Here is a 22,099-nt window from a genome sequence, read left to right on the forward strand (position 1 = left end):
AGGCCCCATCGTATCTTAAAGACCTCATAGTTCAATATCACTCCAGTAGAGCACTTTGCTTTCAGACTGCTGGCTTACTTGTGGTTCCTAGGGTATTTAAAAGTAGAATGAAAGGCAGAGCCTTCAGCTTTCAGGCCCCTGTTCTGTGGAATCAACACAAAGTTTGGAATTGGGAGACAGGTATCCTTTCTTTCGAGTTTAAGTTTAAAACTTCAGGTGATTGTTGTCTGATTTGGTGCTGTGTAAATAAAATAAAATTTAACTGAATTGAACTGTTAGAGAAGGAAATAAGGAAGTTGCTGTGCTGGTTTAACTCACAATATTCTCTATAAGAACGCACTTTCACTGAAACAATAACCACTCTACATTTTTGATCTGCATCAGTTATCTGAATCACACTGTGTCTCAGTAATTTACTTGAATGTGTACAAAAACTCTTACTTGTGGCTTTATGCTTGAATGTGGTCATACAAAATAGTTTTATTTGCATCTTACTAGAACCCATATGGACCATCCTAGAGTCATCTGAGTCAGATTCCTCATAATGATCAATGTATGTGTATCTGTGTATGACTTTCATGGCAAATACTCTTTCCTTTTGGCCTCTTACCCAGACCAGAGGTATGTAATGTTGTCATGGCAAAATGTTGTTGTCTCCTCCACACCTTCCCACTGCTGAAGAAAAGACCCACTGAAAGAAAAAGAAAGCAAACATTACCCAGGTGTGGCTGAGATGATGGTTTTACTTCTTTATTGCTGATGTACTGCATTTGTTTACAGAAGATTTGTGTGAGTGAATCACTCCTTCCTAGTTAGAGATGGGCTGGTACACCGCTGACTCAGAACTTGGGTGGATATAATAATCTCTGTGTCTGTGAAAAAAGCTTTCAGCAACAAGAAACATATTTTCCAGTAAAAACTTATCTGTCTTTATTTGTTTAGAAGGCTAAACAGTAAAATAAAATAAAAATTGTGCAATCATTCTGTTATTTTAAGATATCTAAACATTTGAATGTGACTGACACCCCCCCCCCCCCCCCAATTTTTTTTTTTTTTACCTCAAGTCAGTGTAGATCTGTGTCTTATAAAAGATGACAATACCAATAATAATTTCTACGTTCTGCACTGTTGCTCCGAGCCTACATGTAATACATGGATTGATAAATACAGAGAAAATAGCTTGAATGAGAACAAAACCACTGGCTTGTAAATAAGTCAGGCATAACAGAAATAAAAACGTTTATTATTACCAATTTGTTTACATGTGACATAACTCACTGTTCTAAAACCAACACAGCTTTTATAGCAAATGTTTTTTAATAAAATGCATCTTGTACATATCTTATAGCATTTATTTCTTAATAATAATGGTACTGAAGGAATATTGTTAAGGGAACATAACTGGTTCACACTGAATCAAATGTACGGATAAAAAAATGAATCGGTCAATTTTAAAGGCAGCAATCATACAGTGATGACCCTCTACGCATGGTTACAAAAAACAGACATTTATCAAATTACTTTAATGACGGCTAACAGTCTTAGACTGTTACATGTTGGTTAACTGGAAAGATTTTTCATAATTCAGCGAGTTTTGGCGTGAACCTTGAAGGGTTCAGGCACACGTGTAATTCCAGAAATTCCCTCTGTACTCAGCTCCACTCCATCAGGAACAGAGAAAGTGAACTTCTGCAGCAGGCCGACAAAAAACAGGAACAGCTCCATCTTGGCGAGGCTTTCGCCAAGACACACACGCTTCCCTGAAGAATTCACAAACACATACACGTGCAGGTTTACAAGCTGTGGATGATGTTTTTTTTTTCTTGTTCAGGTTTTGCTAAAACAAAAGACTCATTGTGGGTTTTACCTGCAGAGAAAGGTAGGAATGCTTCTCTCTTCACAAACTTCCCATCAGCATCCAGGAAGTGTCCTGGGTTGAAGGTGTCTGGAGTCTCCCATTCAGTCTTGTCAAACAGCACAGAGGTGAGTACAGGCAACACACTGGTACCCTAGAAAAATAGACAAGATAACAACAAGATGCACTTTAACAACAACACCTGACAGAACAAACACGTGAAGCTTAAAGTGTATACTGCATGCACCTTGGGTATGTGGTAACCATCCAGGGTTGTATCCTTGGCGGCAATTCTGAGTCCATTGAGAGGAACAATATTTCCCATCCTCTGAATCTCGTGGATGACGGCATCAGTGTAGGGCAGATTTGGTCTGTCAGCCATGGAAGGCTGGCGAGTTTGTCCAATCACGTTGTCTATCTCTGCCTGTACTTTCTCTGTGAAAGAGAATTAAAAGATTTTATCTTTAACTGTGGGAGAAATGTTTACTTTTGCTGGCTTTATGTTTTGGCTATTTTAAAACATATGAAGCCCAACATGTCACCCACCCTGGATATCAGGATGTCTGATCAGGAAAACCAGAGACCACAGCAAAGTGGTGGCTGTTGTTTCTGTTCCAGCCAGGAAAAGATCAGCAGAGCACATAACCAGGTTGGTCTCAGTGAAGCCCAGGTCAGATTCATTGAGCTGTTCAGACAAATGAAAAAGTCACAGTACACAGTCACAGTAACTGGTAGAGTGCAGTTTGTGCAATGCAGTGTCCACATACATTCTCCATTTTGATGAGGAAAGCATCGATGTAGTCTCGGGGATTGTTGTGATCCAGGTCCTTCTTGTGGCTCTTTATCTCCTGAGCGATGAAATCTTTGACTATGTCGAAATAGCTGAACATTTTGTTATGAGGACCTGGCAAAAGCTTCATCACTCCAGGGAAAGAGTCATAGAGCTGGTCGGTGATGAGAGGAAGTTAAATTTATAAATGATAAAGACAAATCCCACGCATGCCATACTGCTGTCCCTTTTTCACTTTCTGAAATTCACTTACCGTACCCCATACAGAGCCCTCCAGCTGAACAGTCTCAGACAGATACTTCAGCATGAGCTGGAAGTTGTGGTCACTGTAATCATATCTTTTCCCCATCACCAGCTGGCAAACAATATTAGACACAGCATTGTTGAAGAGGCCTGCTGCACTGAAAAGTTTACCTGAAGAAGAAGAAGGAGAAGAAGAGACAACTGTTACAGGTAACTTTTTGCTCCCTTGTGCAGGATTGTGTGCTTATGTTCCACTTCATGTAAAGCACCTTTCTCCTGCTCTATCTCCTCCTGCAGGTATCGGATCTCCTCACAGATACACTGCTCCATGCGGTTCTTCCCCAGGCCGAAGTCTCGTAATGTAGACAAAGCAAAGCGTCTCTGTGTCTTCCATTTTCCACCGTTGCTCATGAACAGACCCTCTAAATACAAACATGCAGATTTGGGAGTTAATAACTGGGAAACAATTCCTGCGCTGAATGAGAGGAAATAGAGAATAATTTCTTAACCTGTGGGTCCCGAGTAAAACCTGTCAGCCAGGGCACTGTATGGTCGATCCACAAAGTTGTCAGCTTGTGTCACCAGAGCCTCTTTTACCATCTTGTATCCAGAGATCATTACCATTTTATCCCTGCCGAAGCAGAAACTGAACACGTCCCCATAGACTTCAGCCAGCTACAAAAAACACAAGCATGAACAACATTGGTAGGTAATTAATTGGACAAAGATCCAATTTTTGTAGATTTCCCTCTGTGCATAACCACAGATCAAATAATCATTATGTGAAGTACAGACTTTAATTTAAGGGGTTTTACAAAAGTTTTGCATTTGTGTTGCTCCTTAGGACTTCCAGCCCATTTTATATACAGCCCCTCTTTCTCACTGCCTCAAACTGAATGGGACAATTGTCTGATAAGCCATTTCTTATTCAGGCAAGGCCTGTCCACTTATAGCTATCTAAGCTATAAGTTCATATATTGCAACCATACAGATATCAAATATCTCTCTCTCTACATAAATCTCTCTCTCTCTCTCTTTCTCTCTCTGTATATCTATATCTATAGATATATATTAGTTACTTTTTTGTTATATTACTAATAAAAAAGACCTGGGGTTATTTGATGTCTGCATGGCTCACATCAATCACAGCATTGTAAAGATGTACCCTTACCCATATAGCAAGCAGGTCTGGCCCGGATCTGGTATCAAGCTGGCTGACTGCCGGCACTGCTGGCTGACTTCTGGCATGATAAGACGTATGTCATCCAGATATGGGCCAGGCCTGGCATAGATGGCACTGTCTATGTGATGACATGCCATATCTGGCTCGATTGTGGTTTGGTTTATGTGGCCCAGGCCCATAGAAAACAGGTCTGGCCCAGATCTGGCACCAAGCTGGCACTTCTGACTGACTGGTGTCATGGCAGAGTGTATGTCAACCAGATGTGGGGCAGGTCTGGCAACGATGGCACTATTTATGTTCCTATTTTCCTATTTTAGTTAGAAGACCCAAATGCAATGTTGCAATACTATACTACTATGGTAGCCAATGTTTCAAATGCAGGTTTGACAGGTTTGTGAGTGTACACTTTATCCAAAACCTAGTGAGGTTTAGTCATCTTTGCCAGTGGGTGGCTGTAGCTCAGGCGGTAGAGCAGGTCACCTACTGATCGGAAGGTTAGTGGTTCGATCCCTGGTTCTTCCAATTTGCATGTCAAGAGTGTGAATGTGTATCAATGTAGTTAGGATGCACTCAGTTAAGAGAAAGTGGGTGAATGTGGCATGTTGCATAGAGCACTTTGAGTAATCTGGGAGACTAGAAAAGCACTATATAAAAATCAGTCCATTCACTGTCTGAACAGAGTTTTGTCATGTTACTTTTGCATGTTCTGGCACATGTTGTTATTACATGGCTTGATTAAGGTACACATTAGGCTGACATCTGGGGCCAGAGCTGAAACTGTTCTGGCCCGTGGCTCCACACCACTTACAAATGGCCCACATACCGCAAAGAATGACAGCCCTTTGGTGGCCCAGATCAGGTTTGCCAGAGGTAATCCACACATGGGCCAGCACAGGACCACCAGTATGTATACAACTGGCCTTGTGCTGGCCCATGTGTGGGCCACCTCTGGCAAACCAGGTCTGGGCCACCAAAGGGCCGTCATTCTTTGCGGTATGTGGGCCATGTGTAAACACATTGTGTGGGCCAGATCCGGGCCATACCAATTTTGCTGTGGGGGTAGGTCCCCTCCTCGATTCAGAGATGATCTTTCTCATTTCACGTAAAAGGCCTCCTGGACTCCCTGCTCCAACCATCGTTCCTCCACTTCCAGGATGTTTTACATCCTCATCAGTGAAAGAGTCAGTGGCGGTTCTAGCCTGTTTGGTGCCCTGGGCGAACACTCCCTCTGGCACCCCCCCCCCAACAAACGTAAACAGACGTTTTCACTATCCCTACTAATTGATGTTATCTTGTTGTATCTCTGTTTTGGTCAGTGCTATCCTCTATGCTGTTGCATGCTGGGGCAGCAGGTTGAGGGTCACAGATGCCAACAGACTAAATTAACTGATCCACAAGGCCAGTAATGTTGTGGGGATGGAGCTGGACTCCGTTAGGGTGGTGTCTGAGAGGTAGATGTTGTCTAAGATAAAGACAATGTTGGATAATACCTGCCACCCATTCCATGACATGCTGGCTCGTCACAGAAGCACATTCAGTGAGAGACTGAGATTACCAAAAAGCACCACTGATCGACACAGGAAATCATTCCTGCCCATAGCCATCTCCCTGTACAACTCCTCCATCTAACACACTGTGAACACTGCAATAGTTTCACCCTTTTTACACACAGTCTTTTCTACTCTGGAATATTCTTGTCAATTTTCTTGATATTTATTTATAATCCCCTCTGTTAATCCTTGATATTTAATTGAGTGATCTGTATGTATTAGTGCTATTTCTTAAATGTGTAAAATCTGTAACATAATGTATTACACAGTATTTGGAGTTTAGTCTGTTACTGTTACTATTTTTACCATTTCTTCTTGGAGCAACTGTAACCCACATAATTTCCTTAGGGATGAATAAAGTATTCTGAATATGATTCTGATTGTTTCAGGATGACCTGCCATTATCCAATGACACATCTGCTTACCTGTATCTTTTGCTCGTTTCTCCTCCTCTTCTTTTCTCTTTTTTCTAAACTGAGGACCTGATGGCTTTGAACTTTTCTTGTCCATCTTCCATTGGTTTTAATTTTGCACTCCAGTATGACCACCCATCCTCCAACTCGAGGATCACCACAACATAACCTAATAGACCTACACCTTAGTTCACAGATTCACTTTGTCTAGGGTGTATTTCTCGGATTTCACACAACCCAGGATTCAAATCATGAATACATAATGGGCTTAGATTTACAACATTATGAATGAAATGTGCTCTATTTGGAAGCAGCAGGCGCACCTCGCAAACGGAGGGCGCCCTTACTCCCAGCAAATGGGCGTTAGAAAACAGATCGGTGCCTATGCCATTCCCAATATGCACTGGCATGATGTTGGGGCAGCATGAGTAAGAGTAAATTTATTTCTTTATTTTTGCCGATGCCCGTTATGCCGCCCCCCTCCACCATGCCGCCCCGGGTAACCGCCCGTGTCGCCTGTATCAAAAACCGCTACTGGAAAGAGTGTCCACTGGGTTATAAGATTGGGGAAACCTGTGTGCCAAGGTATTTATCCCTGACAGAAACAAATAATATCAGGCTAACCCTGCAACAGTTTGTTCCCCCTGTCCAAATTATGGACAAACGTGGTGTAATTTATATGAATCGACTTTAAACAGACGTAATCCTCCTATTGGCCAAAACGTCACTATTTCCACATCTGGTCGGTTGGAATTGAGACGTGGTCAACTGGATCCGCTCTCCCTGCCCAGTGCGCCCTCCAGAGGCAGGGGAAACAAATTCTGTCGGGGATAATTACCTTTGCACGACACCTGCATTCAGCTGAGACTGAAAAGGGCGTTTCGATGAGTGACCAACGAATTCTCCCACTGAAAACACATCCAGGTGAACAGAATCCACTTTTTGGGATTTCCTTATCTGAACGATTTATGACTTATCTGATCGAGACATTCACAAGTGTTTTTTGGTTATGCATTTTTGTTCGCTGTGTGAAAACAAACTAAACTACGTGGAAAAGCTACAAGTTTACAAACTTATCAACTGAGTAGGACTACAGTAAAAACGCCCTTAGTTTTCATGGCTCTGATATTCTCTGCATTGATGGATGCAGTTGTCCTTCCTTCCAGTGTTTCAGAAAAAAAAGTATATGAAGAGAAATCTGCCTCAAATGCGTACGATATGGTCCACAAGCGTAAACTAAGATTTAGAAATGTGTACAATGATTTGGGTGTAACCTTTAAGGACACACAAGCGCCTGCTTCAGTCCACACACAAATACAAAGAAATCTGAAGACACGTAAAACTGTTTTACGGATTTGAAACCCTTTTAAGGCATATTACCCTCCATAGAAGTCTAACATAATATCTCCATTTCAAACACACCAGCACACAAGAGTATACAAACAAACAAAGCTATACTACAAAGTACACTCAATACTAAATATAACAGAAGTGTGAATCAGTACCTCAGCGAAGTAAAGATGCAAATGTTTCTTGTCAATAAACTGAAGATTCCCGAGGAAGGGTAAAGCAAAAGGTCCAGGCGGAAAATTTATTGGATTCCTGTTTTTGAGGTAGTATGCGATCAAAAGGATAAAAAAAAATGAGAGTAAAATCCCCTCAGTGCTCGGCACAAAATTAGAAAACCACATCGTTGCAGAGAGCGAAGACGTGAGCAGTACACTATGTGCGTCCTCGCGGATGCCAGAGGGTTTTATAACAACACGCCTGGTTAACTCTTTTTGTTATGCAGAATTTCAGGACAGACCAGTCATCACAAAGTTCATATATGAGCTTTATCTGTATCATTTTACATCTGTACAAAGGTGAATGTGATGTAGTGCTTGCATAACTTGTAATTCCATGTAATTGTAGTGTAAATGAAGTGCAGTGTATCTAGTGTATACATTTTGCAGTGCCATGTGTGTGTGTGTGTATATATATATATATATATATATGACAAGAAATTTACTGCTCAAGTGTGGTTTGTGGAGACATCAATCACACAAATGATTAGAGCAGTGGTCCCCAACCCCCGTGTCCGTGAGTCGTTTGGTACCGGCCGGGCCGCGAGAGTTGAGGCTCGGGTGTGAAATTTATGGTTTTCAGGGTTTTTATCGTTAACTCGGTTTCCCTGGGTCTTTTCCCGTGTTGTAGTTGTCTGTCTTAGTTTGAAAGAAATATTTACGTGTTACCATAGCGACCAAAGAGCATTAAGGGACAGAGAGGAGGATTTTATTCAGGAGGACGCTGCTAATACCACAGTTTTTGTCTTGGTCGTATCATTTTATTTTGTTGTATTTATCCACGACACCTGAAAGACCGGCCTGCGAAAATATTGTCTGACATTAAAACGGTCCGTGGCGCAAAAAAGGTCGGGGACCGCTGCCTTATGGAATCCATGTATTATAATGTGCCATTTGCTGCACGCCCCCTTTTTTAAGCTAATATATAATGATCTGTTTGTGGGACAACGACAATACGTGGACAGACTGAGTGATTTAATCCCCTGTATCATGTATATTTTCATGTAAATAATAAACCCCTTTTTGTTCCCATTCTGTGCCATAAGGGGGCATATCTGGGAAGGGATCCCAGCAGTGATTGCATTTAACAAATCTGTGTCATTAAAAACATCCTGAGGATTTTAAAGAAACGTGTACTGCATAATATGTAAATATGCCACGATGATGTTAGATTATCCAGGTTAGTTAAATATGAGGCTGTTCAGCAACAATGTTGAGGAGGATTCCTAAAGTAGGGAGAGCTGGAGGTCTTGGAGGAAAGACTGGTGGATCCTTTTTCCTAACAAAAATGAAACCATACCACAAGAAGGCCGGCAAAAATAATAAGAACCACTCCCTTTATATTACGCGAAAAAACCCCAAACAAACAAATCACACAAACAAATCTTCACATTGTGGAGCAGAGTAGAAGAGTTAGAGTTAGAGACAAAGTTAGAGATAGTCATCTGTTACTACCAGCCTAGGATACATGAGAACAGAGCAAAGAGAGATGGGAGAAAGAACCAGAGTTCAATATTTACTTATGATTAAATATAGTAGTGATGGGATGCTCCCCAGTAGCCTGGGCATATTGCAGTATAATGAGGGATGATTCAGGGTCCACCGAACGAGTCCTAACTATAAGCTTTATCAAAAAGGAAAGTTTTAACTTTAATGTTAAAAGTAGAGTCCCCAGCTAAATCCAAACTGGGAGCTGATTCCAATGAAGAGGGGCCTGAAAGCTGTAGGCTCTGCACCCTAGTAACCACAAGTAAGCCTATAGTCTAAGAGCAAATTATTTGGTTAGGATAATAATGTAGTGTGAGGTTTTTAAGATATGAGGTAGTCTGATTATTCAAGATTTTGTAAGAACTTCTTGCTATGAGGCGATGGTGTTGACTGTGAGACTCTGTGCTACATTGGTCTGAAGACTTTATGAAAACTGTTCACAGTTAATTGGATATAAGGAAAGCTTAAATAAATAAAAACAACAATTAAGTTGACATGAATTTCATGGATGCTTTGTGTAGTTTTCAGCAGCACGCTTACAGAAATCAGTTAATGTTCTAAAGAAGATAATTGCTGATATAAATAGTAACTGCAGCTGGATTGATGTCACAGACTATAAATCTATTCTCCACTCTTAGATTTGTTATACATGGTGATGCTCTGTGCTGAGTCTGCACAATAAAAGTAGGGTTTGTATGAATTAAGCAACTTGAATGTAAAAGCGGTTCTCGTACCAGTTTGTTTCTTGGCAGTGTGATTTTCCATTTTATTGAATAATGCTACTTCAAGTGCTTAATGATTTAGTCAGCTGGCAAAAAATGAACAGGCAGTATGAACAGCAGATGAAGACTGATGCTGAAAAATAATGTCAGCATTATTCCCACAAAATAAAAAAATCCAGCCTTAATGAAAGGATGTTTTAATTCAGCGAGTCTTGGCATGAACCTTGAAGGGTTCAGGCACACGTGTAGCTCCAGGAACTCCCTCTGTACTCAGCTCCACTCCATCAGAAACAGAGAAAGTGAACTTCTGCAGCAGGCCGACAAAAAACAGGAACAGCTCCATCTTGGCGAGGCTTTCACCAAGACACACACGCTTCCCTGAAAAATTCACAAACACATACACGTGCAGGTTTACAAGCTATGGATGACTGCTTTTTTTTTCTTGTTCAGGTTTTGCTAAAAAAAGATTCATTGTGGGGTTTTACCTGCAGAGAAAGGTAGGAATGCTTCTCTCTTCACAAACTTCCCATCAGCATCCAGGAAGTGTCCTGGGTTGAAGGTGTCTGGAGTCTCCCATTCAGTCTTGTCAAACAGCACAGAGGTGAGTACAGGCAACACACTGGTACCCTAGAAAAAATAGACAAGAAAACAACAAGATGCACTTTAACAACAACACCTGACAGGACAAACATCTAAAGCTTAAAGTGTATACTGCATGCACCTTGGGTATGTGGTAACCATCCAGGGTTGTATCCTTGGCGGCAATTCTGAGTCCATTGAGAGGAACAATATTTCCCATCCTCTGAATCTCGTGGATGACGGCATCAGTGTAGGGCAGATTTGGTCTGTCAGCCATGGAAGGCTGGCGAGTTTGTCCAATCACGTTGTCTATCTCTGCCTGGACTTTCTCTGTGAAAGAGAATTAAAAGATTTTATCTTTAACTGTGGGAGAAATTTTTACTTTCGCAAACTGAGGTATGTTTTGCCTTTAAGTTCACGCATAATGTGACCTAAACTTAACTCAAGCTTTCTATGGAGCTATTGAGTCCCATAAGATGATTATTTTGTATTTTGTTATTTAGTACTTGTTATCTGATTGAATAACTTTGGTTGTTTACATGAATGACTTAATCATAAAGTTACATAATGGACTCTGTTGATTCTGGTGAACAAATTTCTCTCACGTCATTATCAGGGTTGAATTTGAATTTGTCCAGCTCCATATGAAGCCCAGCATGTCACCCACCCTGGATATCAGGATGCCTGATCAGGAAAACCAGAGCCCACAACAAAGTGGTGGCTGTTGTTTCTGTTCCAGCCAGGAAAAGATCAGCAGAGCACAAAACCAGGTTGATCTCAGTGAAGCCCAGGTTAGCTTGTTTAAGCTGTTCAGACAAATGAAAAAGTCACATTAGGCACAACACAAATGGCTAATTGGCAGAGTGCAGTTTGTGCAATGCAGTGTCCACATACATTCTCCATTTTGATGAGAAAAGTGTCGATGTAGTCTCGGGGATTGTTGTGATCCAGGTCCTTCTTGTGGCTTTTCACCTCCTGAGCGATGAACTCTCTGACTTTGTTAAAATCCCTGAAGATTTTGTTATGAGGACCTGGCAAACGCTTCATCACTCCAGGGAATGATTCATAGAGCTTGTTGAAATAAAAGATTTGATGAGAGAAAGGAAGAAGAAAGAAAGAAGTTAATTATTTTGACATACCTGAGCCCATATGGAGCCCTGCAGGTGAAGAATGTCAGACAGATTTTTCAGGATGAGCTGGAAGTTGTGGTCACTGTAGTCAAATCTTTTCCCCATCACCAGCTGGCAGGCTATATTAGACACGGCATTGTTGAAGAGGCCTGCTGGCCTAAAAAGTTTACCTGAAGATGAAAAGACGATTGTTAAAAAAGCATTATTCTTTGCTTTAGCACTGTTTGTGCAGGATTATGTGCTTATGTTCCACTTGATGTAAAGACCTTTCTCCTGCTCTATCTCCTCCTGCAGGTATCGGATCTCCTCACAGATACACTGCTCCATACGGTTCTTCCCCAGGCCGAAGTCTCGTAATGTAGACAAAGCAAAGCGTCTCTGTGCCTTCCATGTTCCACCGTTGCTCATGAACAGACCATCTGAATACACACAAGCAGATTATGAACTTAACAACCTATGAAGAATATTTTCAGCACTGAATGAACAAATAGAGACTTCCAAACCTGAGTTTCCTGAGTAAAACCTGTCAGATATTGGGCTGTACGGTCGATCCACAAAGTTGTCAGCTTGTGTTACCAGAGCCTCTTTTACCGTCTTGAATCCGGAGACGATTACCATTTTATCCCTGCCGAAGCAGAAACTGAACACATTCCCGTAGATTTCAGCCAGCTACAAAAAACACAACAAAGATGAAGGATATACCACAACATTTGTAAACTAGAGAAATAAATTAGAGTGAACTGCTGTAATTAGAGGCCAGAAATCTACATGGATAAACTGACTATGAATCAATATTTCATCTGTCCATCTGTTTTCTTCCACTATTCTTCCACTTATTGCAGGAGCAGGAGGCTATTGATGGTTAAGTACAACATAGACAGGCTCCAAGTTTGTGACAGACCGACAGATGTGTAACAATTTACATCCACAACTGCGGGACCAATTAGCCAAACCCCACTGTGAGGCAACTAACCTATACACTCAAATTTAAACTTTACAATACTGAATTTAAGTGGATTGAAATTTACATAATTAAACTTCTGGGATCCACAGTTTTTCCAGATAAATGTTTGTTTGACCATATTTGAAGAAACTGCTATAATCGACATAGCGTAATATAGATAGATAGATATAGATATAGATATAAGACACAGACTTATATCTGCTTATTAGGACTAAGTATGAAACTATAGTACAACAGTTAGTTGCTCTGATAATCTATTAGAGTTGTTTCTGAAATATTCTCTCCTTCCTGTGTTTCAGTAAAAATAAATTTAAAAAATCAAAATCAAAAAACTGCTGCAGTAAAACATGTAGAAGTACAAAATTAAAATCTCAGTTTTGATCCTGATGACTGAGCTATGTAGACACACCAGCACATGAGAATGCATGCAAACAACAAAGCAGTACTTTAAATTGCACTCCTTACTTAGAACCCCCCTAATATTATACAAGCATGAATCAGTACCTTGTTGAAATAAATATGTGGGTGTTTCTTTCCCACAATCTGGAAATTCCCAATAAAAGGTAAAGCGAATGGTCCTGGTGGAAAATTTCTTGGATTCTTGTTTCTGAGGTGGTACATGATCAGAAGGAACAAAAACACAGAGAGTAAAACTCCCTCGTTGCTCAGCAAAAAGTTGGAAAACCACATTGTTAAATTCAGCTGCAGCTGAATGTACACAATCTGGAGATGTGATTCTTTCTTACAGAAACTAGTGGTTTATAAACCTGATGCTTGATAAAATATTCATCTGATGCAAAAGTTCAGGACACTCAGTACTAAGACTTGTCTGTTCAAAGGTGCTTGTGATACGGTGGTTACATAACAAGCTGGGCAACAAAACACAATCCACCTGCTCAGCTCTGCAGGATGAATTTATTCAAGGCTTTTGAACTTACATCTACTCAAAGTGTAAATACTGTCCAGTGGTGACAAAAGTCATCTAGTAAATTCATCCTGCAGTTTCATATACTTCTGAGTGGAAGTCACATGAATGATGACCTTAGAGGAATCATCATCATCAGTTTTACTGTGTCTTTTGCTATATAGGTAAGATATATTGTCATTATCAACGCAAATATCAAATATATATATAATATGTGGTCACATGAGTTTCATGCACAAACAAAAGGAGTGCCCTTTGTCCTGATCCTGCATAATACTTTATCTGTGATCAGATTACAGTACAGATCTCAATTTCTGACTTGCAGGAGCAAGAGAGAAACTTTTTTATCTGTTCTTCTCATTTTAGTGATAAAGTGGTTTGTAAAAGTGTTTCTTGCACCACCCAATGGCTGTTGAAAACAGTCACTGATACCACCTAGGTAAATGCCATCTAATGTTTTTCTCTGGATGTTAATTTTTGGGTTGAAGCAGCTGCTGCAACAATAAACTGATGGTCTAGAACTTTATTTAGCTTGTATAGGTTTATGAGGCTGCTTATCTTGTTGTTTGTTTTGTAATACATCTGTATATTTGAAAAGCATGAATTACTATGGGCCATTTTCATGTGCTCACTTTCATGTTTGATTGAAACCATGCTCAGAGAGCTATATACTCACATGTGAACTGCAACCCCCCCCCCCCCCTCCAAAAAAACAAATATTTATTTTTAATTTATTTGTTTTTCTACATATTTGCCTCTTTAGTTGTTTTTTAATTTTTTTTTAATGCTGAGAGTGACAGAAAAACACTGGGGTGCTCATTGGGATTTTCTGGTAATTTGAGGTAACAGCTTTTAGAAAGCTGAATGTTGACAAAGTCACACTGTGATGTGCAGATTCTGAGGGAGCTGTCAATTCAAAACTCAACTTTCAAACCCACAGCACAGCAAAATAAAACTGCCCAGTGCTCCCGATGCGCAACCCACCAGCTTATTTCCATGCTGCTGTGCTGCTCATGACAAACCTTCCATAAGAATACAAAAACAAACAATGAAAAAAAAGGCCACAGTCATATCTACCAACCAGAAAATACAAGTGTATGTAGATGCGCTCTGAGTTCATAGTTAAACACCTTTGCACCTTCCAAGAGATTCAGTGGTTTGTACATCTGATCATGATAGGACTCTGGAGGGGGGCTGTAGGCTGCCCTCCTAGTTAGACATTAGAAACAACACTCATGTATTTTGCACTACTTTTGCTATTGGTTGAACATAATTAAAAATGATTTTTCTTTACTTTCGGTCACTCCTGTTTGTTAGCCAGTTAACCTGGGTGTTCATTAAAGTGACTGATTCTTTTCAAATAGTGCAATTATCCAGCATTCTGCTAATCAATCTGCTTGTTGATATTTGCCTCCACTGAACATTATTTACACTGTGAGTAGATGTAAGGTCACAGAGCCTGATGGGACTGGATTTGCTTTGCAGCCCAGTTTGCTTCACAAATGCCATTTCACTAGCACCTTTAAACGGAATATTATATATGAACTTTGTCATGACTGATCTATTCTGAACTTCTACCTGATAAAAGAGTCACTGAAGCATGAACAGGCTTATAAAAAACACTGAAAACCACAAACATACAACAAAGAGCCCAAATATCTAATGGAATGGTTGTTAGTTTTCATTGGTTGTCAGGCAGAATTAAAATTATATTTGAATACACTGTTAAACTGAATGTTTAACAGTGTATTGAATGTATACTGTAATTTCTATTGAGTGTATTGAATGAAATTCAAATATATTTAATGAAAGATTGACATTACAAGGCTCTGGCTGCATCTTCTGTTTTAACTGTGTAGTGGAGGTATGTACAGACGACACGATAGATTCCAGTATTTTACTCCAACTTTAATCTCACCTTCACACAACTGAACATTCAAAGCGCCAAAATCTAATCCTCTCACATGGTGTGAGTGCAACCACCGGTGGGTCGCAGACGCAGTGGTATTCTATGGGCATCGTGCCTGTCAAAAACAAACTTAGAAGTTTTTGGAGTATTTGGGACAAAGGTGTCAGGCAGTCAATGGTGCACCAAACCAGGAATGCGAAGAGAGGGACGGCACAGATGAATCGAAGCACGACGTAAACCTATTTTAAGTAGGCGTTTGGCACCATGACACCATGAACCACTAGTCTGAGCCTTGTCAGGAAGTGGTTCTGCGACATGAGTGTAGAAGAATTTATTTTATTTATGTATTATTCACATTATTTTATTGTATAATGCCTTGGTACCATTGGATTTTAGCATGTCTCAGGCTATGTCCACACTAGCCCGGATAGATTTGAAAACGGTGTTTTCGTCTGAAAACGCTCCATGTCCACACTATCGTTTTCTGTCTGCCGTTTATTTACTTTCTGGCTCTTTGAAACGTCGCGGCAAAATATCGAGGAAAAGCACCAAGTTTTTTAAATGGACTACCAATGAGGTGGAGTTGTTGCTGCGAGTAACACAAAAGTACAAAGTTGCAAAAGCGAGTGAGAACTAAAGAATTTGAAGAAAAGTTATCTGAACCATGTACAAACTGATATTATGTCATGGACCTGGGTTATGTGACCCAGTGTTTCTGAGTTTCATGTTATTTTGTTATTTCATCTGTATTCCAGTTTCTTTTCAGTTACCTAGTTATTCAGTCATGCCAAGTTGGCATTTTAGTTCGTGGTTTATCAGGTTTCCCTTGTGTCATGTCTACGTCTCCATGTTTCCTGTTTTATTTTGAAAGAGTTCAGTGTTCTTTGTTCATTGTATTTATTTTCACTTCCCCTGTCCTGTCATTAGGTTCATGTGTGTCAGCTGTGCTCCCATGTGCGGCCACTTCCCTTGATCTTCCCTTATGTGTATTTAGTCAGTGTGTTTCTTTTCAGTCAGCGTTGGGTCGTCTGTTGTCTTCCCCCATATCATGTTAGTGTGTTTCATGATGATGACATGTTCATGATCGAGTTTTGGGTTTATCCCTTCACAGTTTCCCTCATGCTCCTGCTCACCATCATGTTCAGGTCAGTATCTATGTCATCATAGTTTTGTTAGTCATAGTAATCACAGTTTAGTCTAGCCCAGTTTAGGTTTAATGTTAGTTCTTGCCATCTGTTGCTTTTGCCTTATTGTCTGTACCAGCGTTGTACCAGCCACAATAAAAGGCTCGCTTTTAGTTCATCACAGTTGTGACATCCTCCGTGTCCTGCTTCTGGGTCCAGTTACAAAATAAATCAGCGCAGCCCCGCCGTGACATATTAATCTTTAATAGGACTGTCAAAATTGAGAGCAAACAAATGCTGTATAATGCCCTCTGCTATCTTTGGTCACTTGACTGCATCACATGACTAAAATGTGTCATTGTTTTCAAAAAGTCTCCGTTTTCGCTGTCCATACTGCGACGCAAAAGCACAGTTTTCAAATGTATGCGTTTTCGAGAGCGTTGTCCTTGAGAGAAAACGGCGTCTCAGTGTGGACGGGAGGCCAAAACGGAGAGAACTGTTTTCAAACGAAAATGCATTAGTGTGGACGTAGCCTCAGGAAGCTGGAGGGAAGCATTCACACACAAAAGACCCAGGGTCGGGGGAAAGAGTCTTTTGTCTCTTCAACAACTGTAAGGAGTATCGAGGGAGTTTGAAACTTTCTTTGGGGGGGTAAGACCAAAGGTGTGAAAACGGCTGTGTACTGCCTTTTTGTTCCTGTAAGACAGGGGTGTCAAACTCCATTGCATAGGGGGCCAAAACTCAAGGCACACTTTAGGTCGCGGGCCAAACAAGACAAACATTTATTGAACACACTAAAACAATGTTTTTTTTTTAAACATAAATATGAATAAAAACAGACAGGAATATTATTCCAGATTAAATAAACTGAAAAAAAATAAACTTTAACTTTAAATATTTTGCTCTTTATAAAACTATATCCTGTCAAAATTATGCAAGTTAGAAATATGAACATGCTGCCAAAACCTCCAGAAAAAATAAATGAAAGCATACACAAGGTTGGAGCCGCATGTAGACGGAGCTGGGCATTGCTTCAGGAGTGGAACTAATAAACTGTGTGGGCCATTCAGTGTCGTACTTTCCCTTGAGTGTATCATTACACTGCAGCTCCATCTGAATCTGCACAGGTGCAGTTCAGCAATGTCCGCTGACTTGGTTCAAGATTACTTGGCAACAGGGAAAGTGAGGCAGGTTGCACTGGTGCATTTGTGACAGCTTCACTTGAAATGCCTTCACCGCATCATACATGCCATGAACTGACAGATTTCCTTGCTGAGCTCAAAAACTCTATTGAGAATTTTTATCCCAACGCAGCCAACGGACCTCTGTATGATAAGGAATGTCGGCAAACTCTGAATCTATTTCCCACATAAAAGACTGAAATTGACGGTGATTTAAACTTTTAGCTCAGACAAAATTTACGGTTTGCGTTACGGTGATCATTACATGCTCCATTTTTAGGACTTTACCACACAGCCTTTCCTGGTGTATGATGCAGTGATATGCTGTTAACTCACCGGTACAGTTCTCCTCCTGCATCTTTACTCGCATCCTGCTGACTAGTCCGCTTTTTTCACCGCACAACACCGGCGCTCCATCTGTTGTAAGTCCAACAAGTTTGTCCCAGGGCAGTTTCATGTCGGTTACACTTTGACATACGTTTTAAAAAATGTATTTTCCTGTCGTTGTCCCGTGCATCGATTTAATGTTCAATATTTCCTCTCCATGGATGAAGATGGCCAGCTGTGCAATGTCCATCATGTCTATACTTTCATCCACAGCAAGAGAGGATGCAATAAAGTTTTTGCTTCTTTCACACAACTGTGTTCTTAAATCAGTGGCCATCTCACAAACCCGATCAGCAATCGTATTTCTCCTCAGGCTCACATTTGCCAAAATCTGCCACCATTGTGAGCGGCTAGCTTCGCAATAACAGATGTTTGACTTGATTGATGCAGGAATGTTCCCAGTTAGCCTAGCCTTCAGCAAGGAGGCTGCAGCGCTGCATTATGGGATCTGTAGTTTGTATATTATTAGCGCCTCACATCGCCGGGCCATGCATAACAATAATAATACATCTATATAAAATGATCTCGCGGGCCAGATATAAATGTACGCCGGGCCGGATGTGGCCCGCAGGCCTTGACTTTGACACGTGCTGTAAGAGGTATTTAACCAGGGCCATGCTAGGCTCAGTAGGGACTCTGCCGATCGTCTGCCCCGTGATGATGCATTCCCTCACAGCTTGGTTTCTCTTTTTTTTTTTTTTTTTTTTTAAATTAAAGGATGTTAGCTACCCTCACCATTTGTCTGCAGGCTTTATTAAAGGGAAACCTCCGCAACATGAGTCTCAAGTTTCTCAAGTTCAGTTCCTTTTTTAATTATTAAACACTGTGCTTCTTCCACTTGGCTCTCAAGATTTTCTAAAGCTTTCCAGAGATTTGTGTTCTCTTCTTCTTTTCTCTCACTTTTAGCCTTGGACAGCTCAGCAACAATCCTTCTGTGCTGCTCCTTGAGGCGCTCTTGCTTTTTCTCAAGCTCATGGAACTCCATCTCAATTGTGGTGTGTGGGTTTTTTTCCCCCTGCATTCTTGTCTCTCTTACCTGAATTTTCTGTTGAGGCTCAGTTATTCCCCCCTCCACTGACTCAAACCTTTTAAACCTTTAAAGTCATTTTAAGCTCCTTTGCTAATGGCAGATGACTTCATTTGTCTTGTCTAGGTTTCGGGTGAAATCATCGTGAGACCTTGCCGCACCTTATCTGAAAATCTTAGAAATATGGTATCTAACCAGATTCTTACTCTGGATGGCATAACCATAACCTTGGCCTCGAACCAGGCTCAGAGAGGGGCAGCCATCTGCTGCAACCAGTTGGGGGTGAGAGAAGATAGACAGGACAAAAGACATGCTGTGGAAGACAGTGAGAGATAAATAACAAGTATGATTCTCTGTTTTAGAGACCTTGAGAGAGCTATCCATGCCTTCATTTCATCTCGCCTCGACTACTGTAATAGTCTTTATTCTGTTGTTAGTCATCAGTTAGCCATCTACAGCTGGTCCAAAATGCTGCAGTACGGTTACTAACTGTTGCTGGTACATGCAAGCAAGACCGCATATCCCCCATACTGGATACTGGCAGTGATGCCAGTTTTAGAATTTTAAGATTTTATTATTTGTTTTTAAGGCATTGCACGGGTTAGCACCCTCTTACATTTCTGATCTTTTTAATTGGTACACTCCTGCGAGATCACGGAGGTCTGCGAGTTAATTGCTCCTGGCTGTCCCGAGGTCCAAATTAAAGCACAGAGGAGATTAGGAGCAGTTACAGCAAAGGCCCAAACTGTGGAACAAACTGCCACTTCACATCAGGACCTCTCCAACATTGGACACTTTTAAAACCCATCTGAAAACCCACTTTTAATCCTTGGCTTTTAAATAAGAATGAGTTTGTATTACTTTTATTTATCTTATTTCTTACCAGGGGCATTTTTAGCCCCTGGTAATCAAAGCACCCCTAAAGATTTCTTACTTTTTTGGACAATATTTGCTGTTTGTGTGACACTATTAAAAATATAAAAAGCATACAGTACTTGGTTGACACGTAATATTCTAACAACAAAAGTATAGATACCGCCGCCCCCCACCCCAAAAAAATGGTTTGTTCCAGCTCGCCTCTGCCCTGCTCTGGCTCTAGCGCCCTGTCTGCCAGAGCAGTGGTGGCTGAGACGCAGCGGAGCAGAGGTGTGAGTGCCTGGCTTAAAACAGAACATGTTAGCTGCATTTAACCTTCAGTTACTCTTTATATAGTTAGGTAGGAGTCAGACCATGTTTCCTTTTAGCTGAAAAACATTACACCCAGGTAACCTGCAGTGTTGAAAATGTGTTTTCCGACAATGTATGCTACCCTACAATCCGTCCTACTCTGTAGTAAAATCAGCGACATTTGACCGTCCTGTTGCTCCCATTGAAATTTATATAGCCTACTTAAAATTGTCTGTAGCCTAGTGTTGTTACCACTGTCCTGTTTGAAATGGAATAAGAGAAGCTGGTTTTGTCATGTGCAGATATTAAACCCAGGAGCCACATTCAGGTAAAAGTGTAAAATCAAATGATCTGCCAATAAAGGATAATGTTGGATCAGTGTTTCAATATTTATATCTTTTATTAGATGTACATGTGGTTTGGTTATTTGCCTTTTGGTTAAAAGTACACTGAGAGAGGACTTTTTATTAGTGATCTTAAAAGTATTTTTTTCATATGAATGTAATTTTTTTTTTTTTTAAATCAAATTGAATAGTCTATTTGTGTATGATTGTCAGTCCAAAGAGGGAGAGAGGAAACGGGAATGTGAGGAGAAAGTACAAGGTCGGGAAGAACCAGGTAAGAAAACAGACAGGGAATAGTGACAGGCAAAACAAACTGTTAAACTGCTTGAGAGAGTTGACCACCAAAAGTGATAGATTTGCCAACCTCAAGGTGAGGCGACATAGGTTAAAATAAAAGAAGAAATCTGCAGAGCCATAGTAGTATCTGCAGTAAAGATCTTTTCATACATTGTACCCTAGACAAAGTTGCCTCCATTTTTATAATTTTTTAATTAATATTTTGTACATTTCTTGTATTTTTGGAGTGTATTTCTTTTATGTATCTGTATTATATTATACATACACATTAAAAGTGAATCTGTCCAAAAAATGCACTCAGTTTACTTTTTACTCACTATTACACTGGTTTTAGAATCGCTGCATTGGCTCCCCGTGTGTTTCAGGATCGATTTTAAAGTTCTTTTATTGTTTTTTTTTAGAATGAATTTTGGCTTGTACGGCCCCTCATACATTTCTAACAAAGCTAATGAGTCACGTTAGCAATAACACACATTTGCATTAGAAAAGTTAGCATAGTTACATGTTTTGCCAAAGCATTTAACTATCCATATTTACAACCAAAGCACATGTAATTGTAAAGAAATTATTGAGCACAGAAAGGCATTATGAAAAATAGAAAAATGAAAAAAAAAGGTTGCAAACTCAGAAATAATAATAATGGATTGCATTTATATAGCGCTTTTCGGGGCCCTCAAAGCACTTTGCAATTCCACTATTCATTCACTCTCACATTCACACACTGGTGGAGGCAAGCTACAGTTGTAGCCACAGCTGCCCTGGGGCAGACTGACAGAAGCAAGGCTGCCATATCGCACCATTGGCCCCTCTGGCCATCACCAGTAGGTGAAGTGTCTTACCCAAGGACACAACGACCGAGACTGTCCGAGCCAGGGCTCAAACCGGCAACCTTCCGGTTACAAGACAAACTGCTAACTCTTTGAGCCACAAACGCCCCAATTAAAGTAATATTGTGGGTGGCAAGTTCTGTTGAAACTGTGTATGCCAGAAAGGTCAAAACCTTTCTTAACAAAGATATGACTTTTCATTCAATTCATTCTTTCAAGACATAACTGATATGTAGCAGTGAACCAAGAGTTTCAGTTAGCCATGCTGGTGAATACTCTCTCTGAACATATTCCTGGAGAGTAAGAATTACAGTTTGTCTGTAAAATGTATAACATTCTGTTGAATAATAATATATTTAGTAGTAAAATAGCCTAAATCAGCTCAGCAATTTGGATAATGTCAGTACTTTTATGTTACATTAGAAACAA

The 22,099-nt window shown here is 40.4% G+C and overlaps 2 protein-coding genes across 2 annotated transcripts; both read right to left on the reverse strand.

Annotated features, from left to right (window-relative positions):
- Positions 1 to 1,355: 1,355 nt before the first annotated feature.
- Positions 1,356 to 7,725, reverse strand: LOC134619998 (cytochrome P450 2J6-like). Its single transcript, XM_063465855.1, has 9 exons — positions 7,540 to 7,725; positions 3,398 to 3,563; positions 3,158 to 3,310; positions 2,899 to 3,059; positions 2,623 to 2,799; positions 2,402 to 2,540; positions 2,103 to 2,290; positions 1,868 to 2,009; positions 1,356 to 1,760 (listed from the first exon to the last, which is right to left on the reverse strand). Exons 1-9 carry the CDS (start codon positions 7,723 to 7,725, stop codon positions 1,585 to 1,587), a joined length of 1,488 nt encoding a protein of 495 aa, XP_063321925.1. The 3' UTR covers positions 1,356 to 1,584.
- A 2,286-nt stretch (positions 7,726 to 10,011) lies between these two features.
- Positions 10,012 to 13,172, reverse strand: LOC134620005 (cytochrome P450 2J5-like). Its single transcript, XM_063465868.1, has 9 exons — positions 12,987 to 13,172; positions 12,022 to 12,187; positions 11,785 to 11,937; positions 11,528 to 11,688; positions 11,283 to 11,459; positions 11,056 to 11,194; positions 10,531 to 10,718; positions 10,295 to 10,436; positions 10,012 to 10,187 (listed from the first exon to the last, which is right to left on the reverse strand). Exons 1-9 carry the CDS (start codon positions 13,170 to 13,172, stop codon positions 10,012 to 10,014), a joined length of 1,488 nt encoding a protein of 495 aa, XP_063321938.1.
- Between the last annotated feature and the right edge of the window lie 8,927 nt (positions 13,173 to 22,099).

The sequence above is a fragment of the Pelmatolapia mariae genome, linkage group LG23 (genome assembly GCF_036321145.2).
Source record: "Pelmatolapia mariae isolate MD_Pm_ZW linkage group LG23, Pm_UMD_F_2, whole genome shotgun sequence".
Lineage (NCBI taxonomy): Eukaryota > Metazoa > Chordata > Actinopteri > Cichliformes > Cichlidae > Pelmatolapia > Pelmatolapia mariae.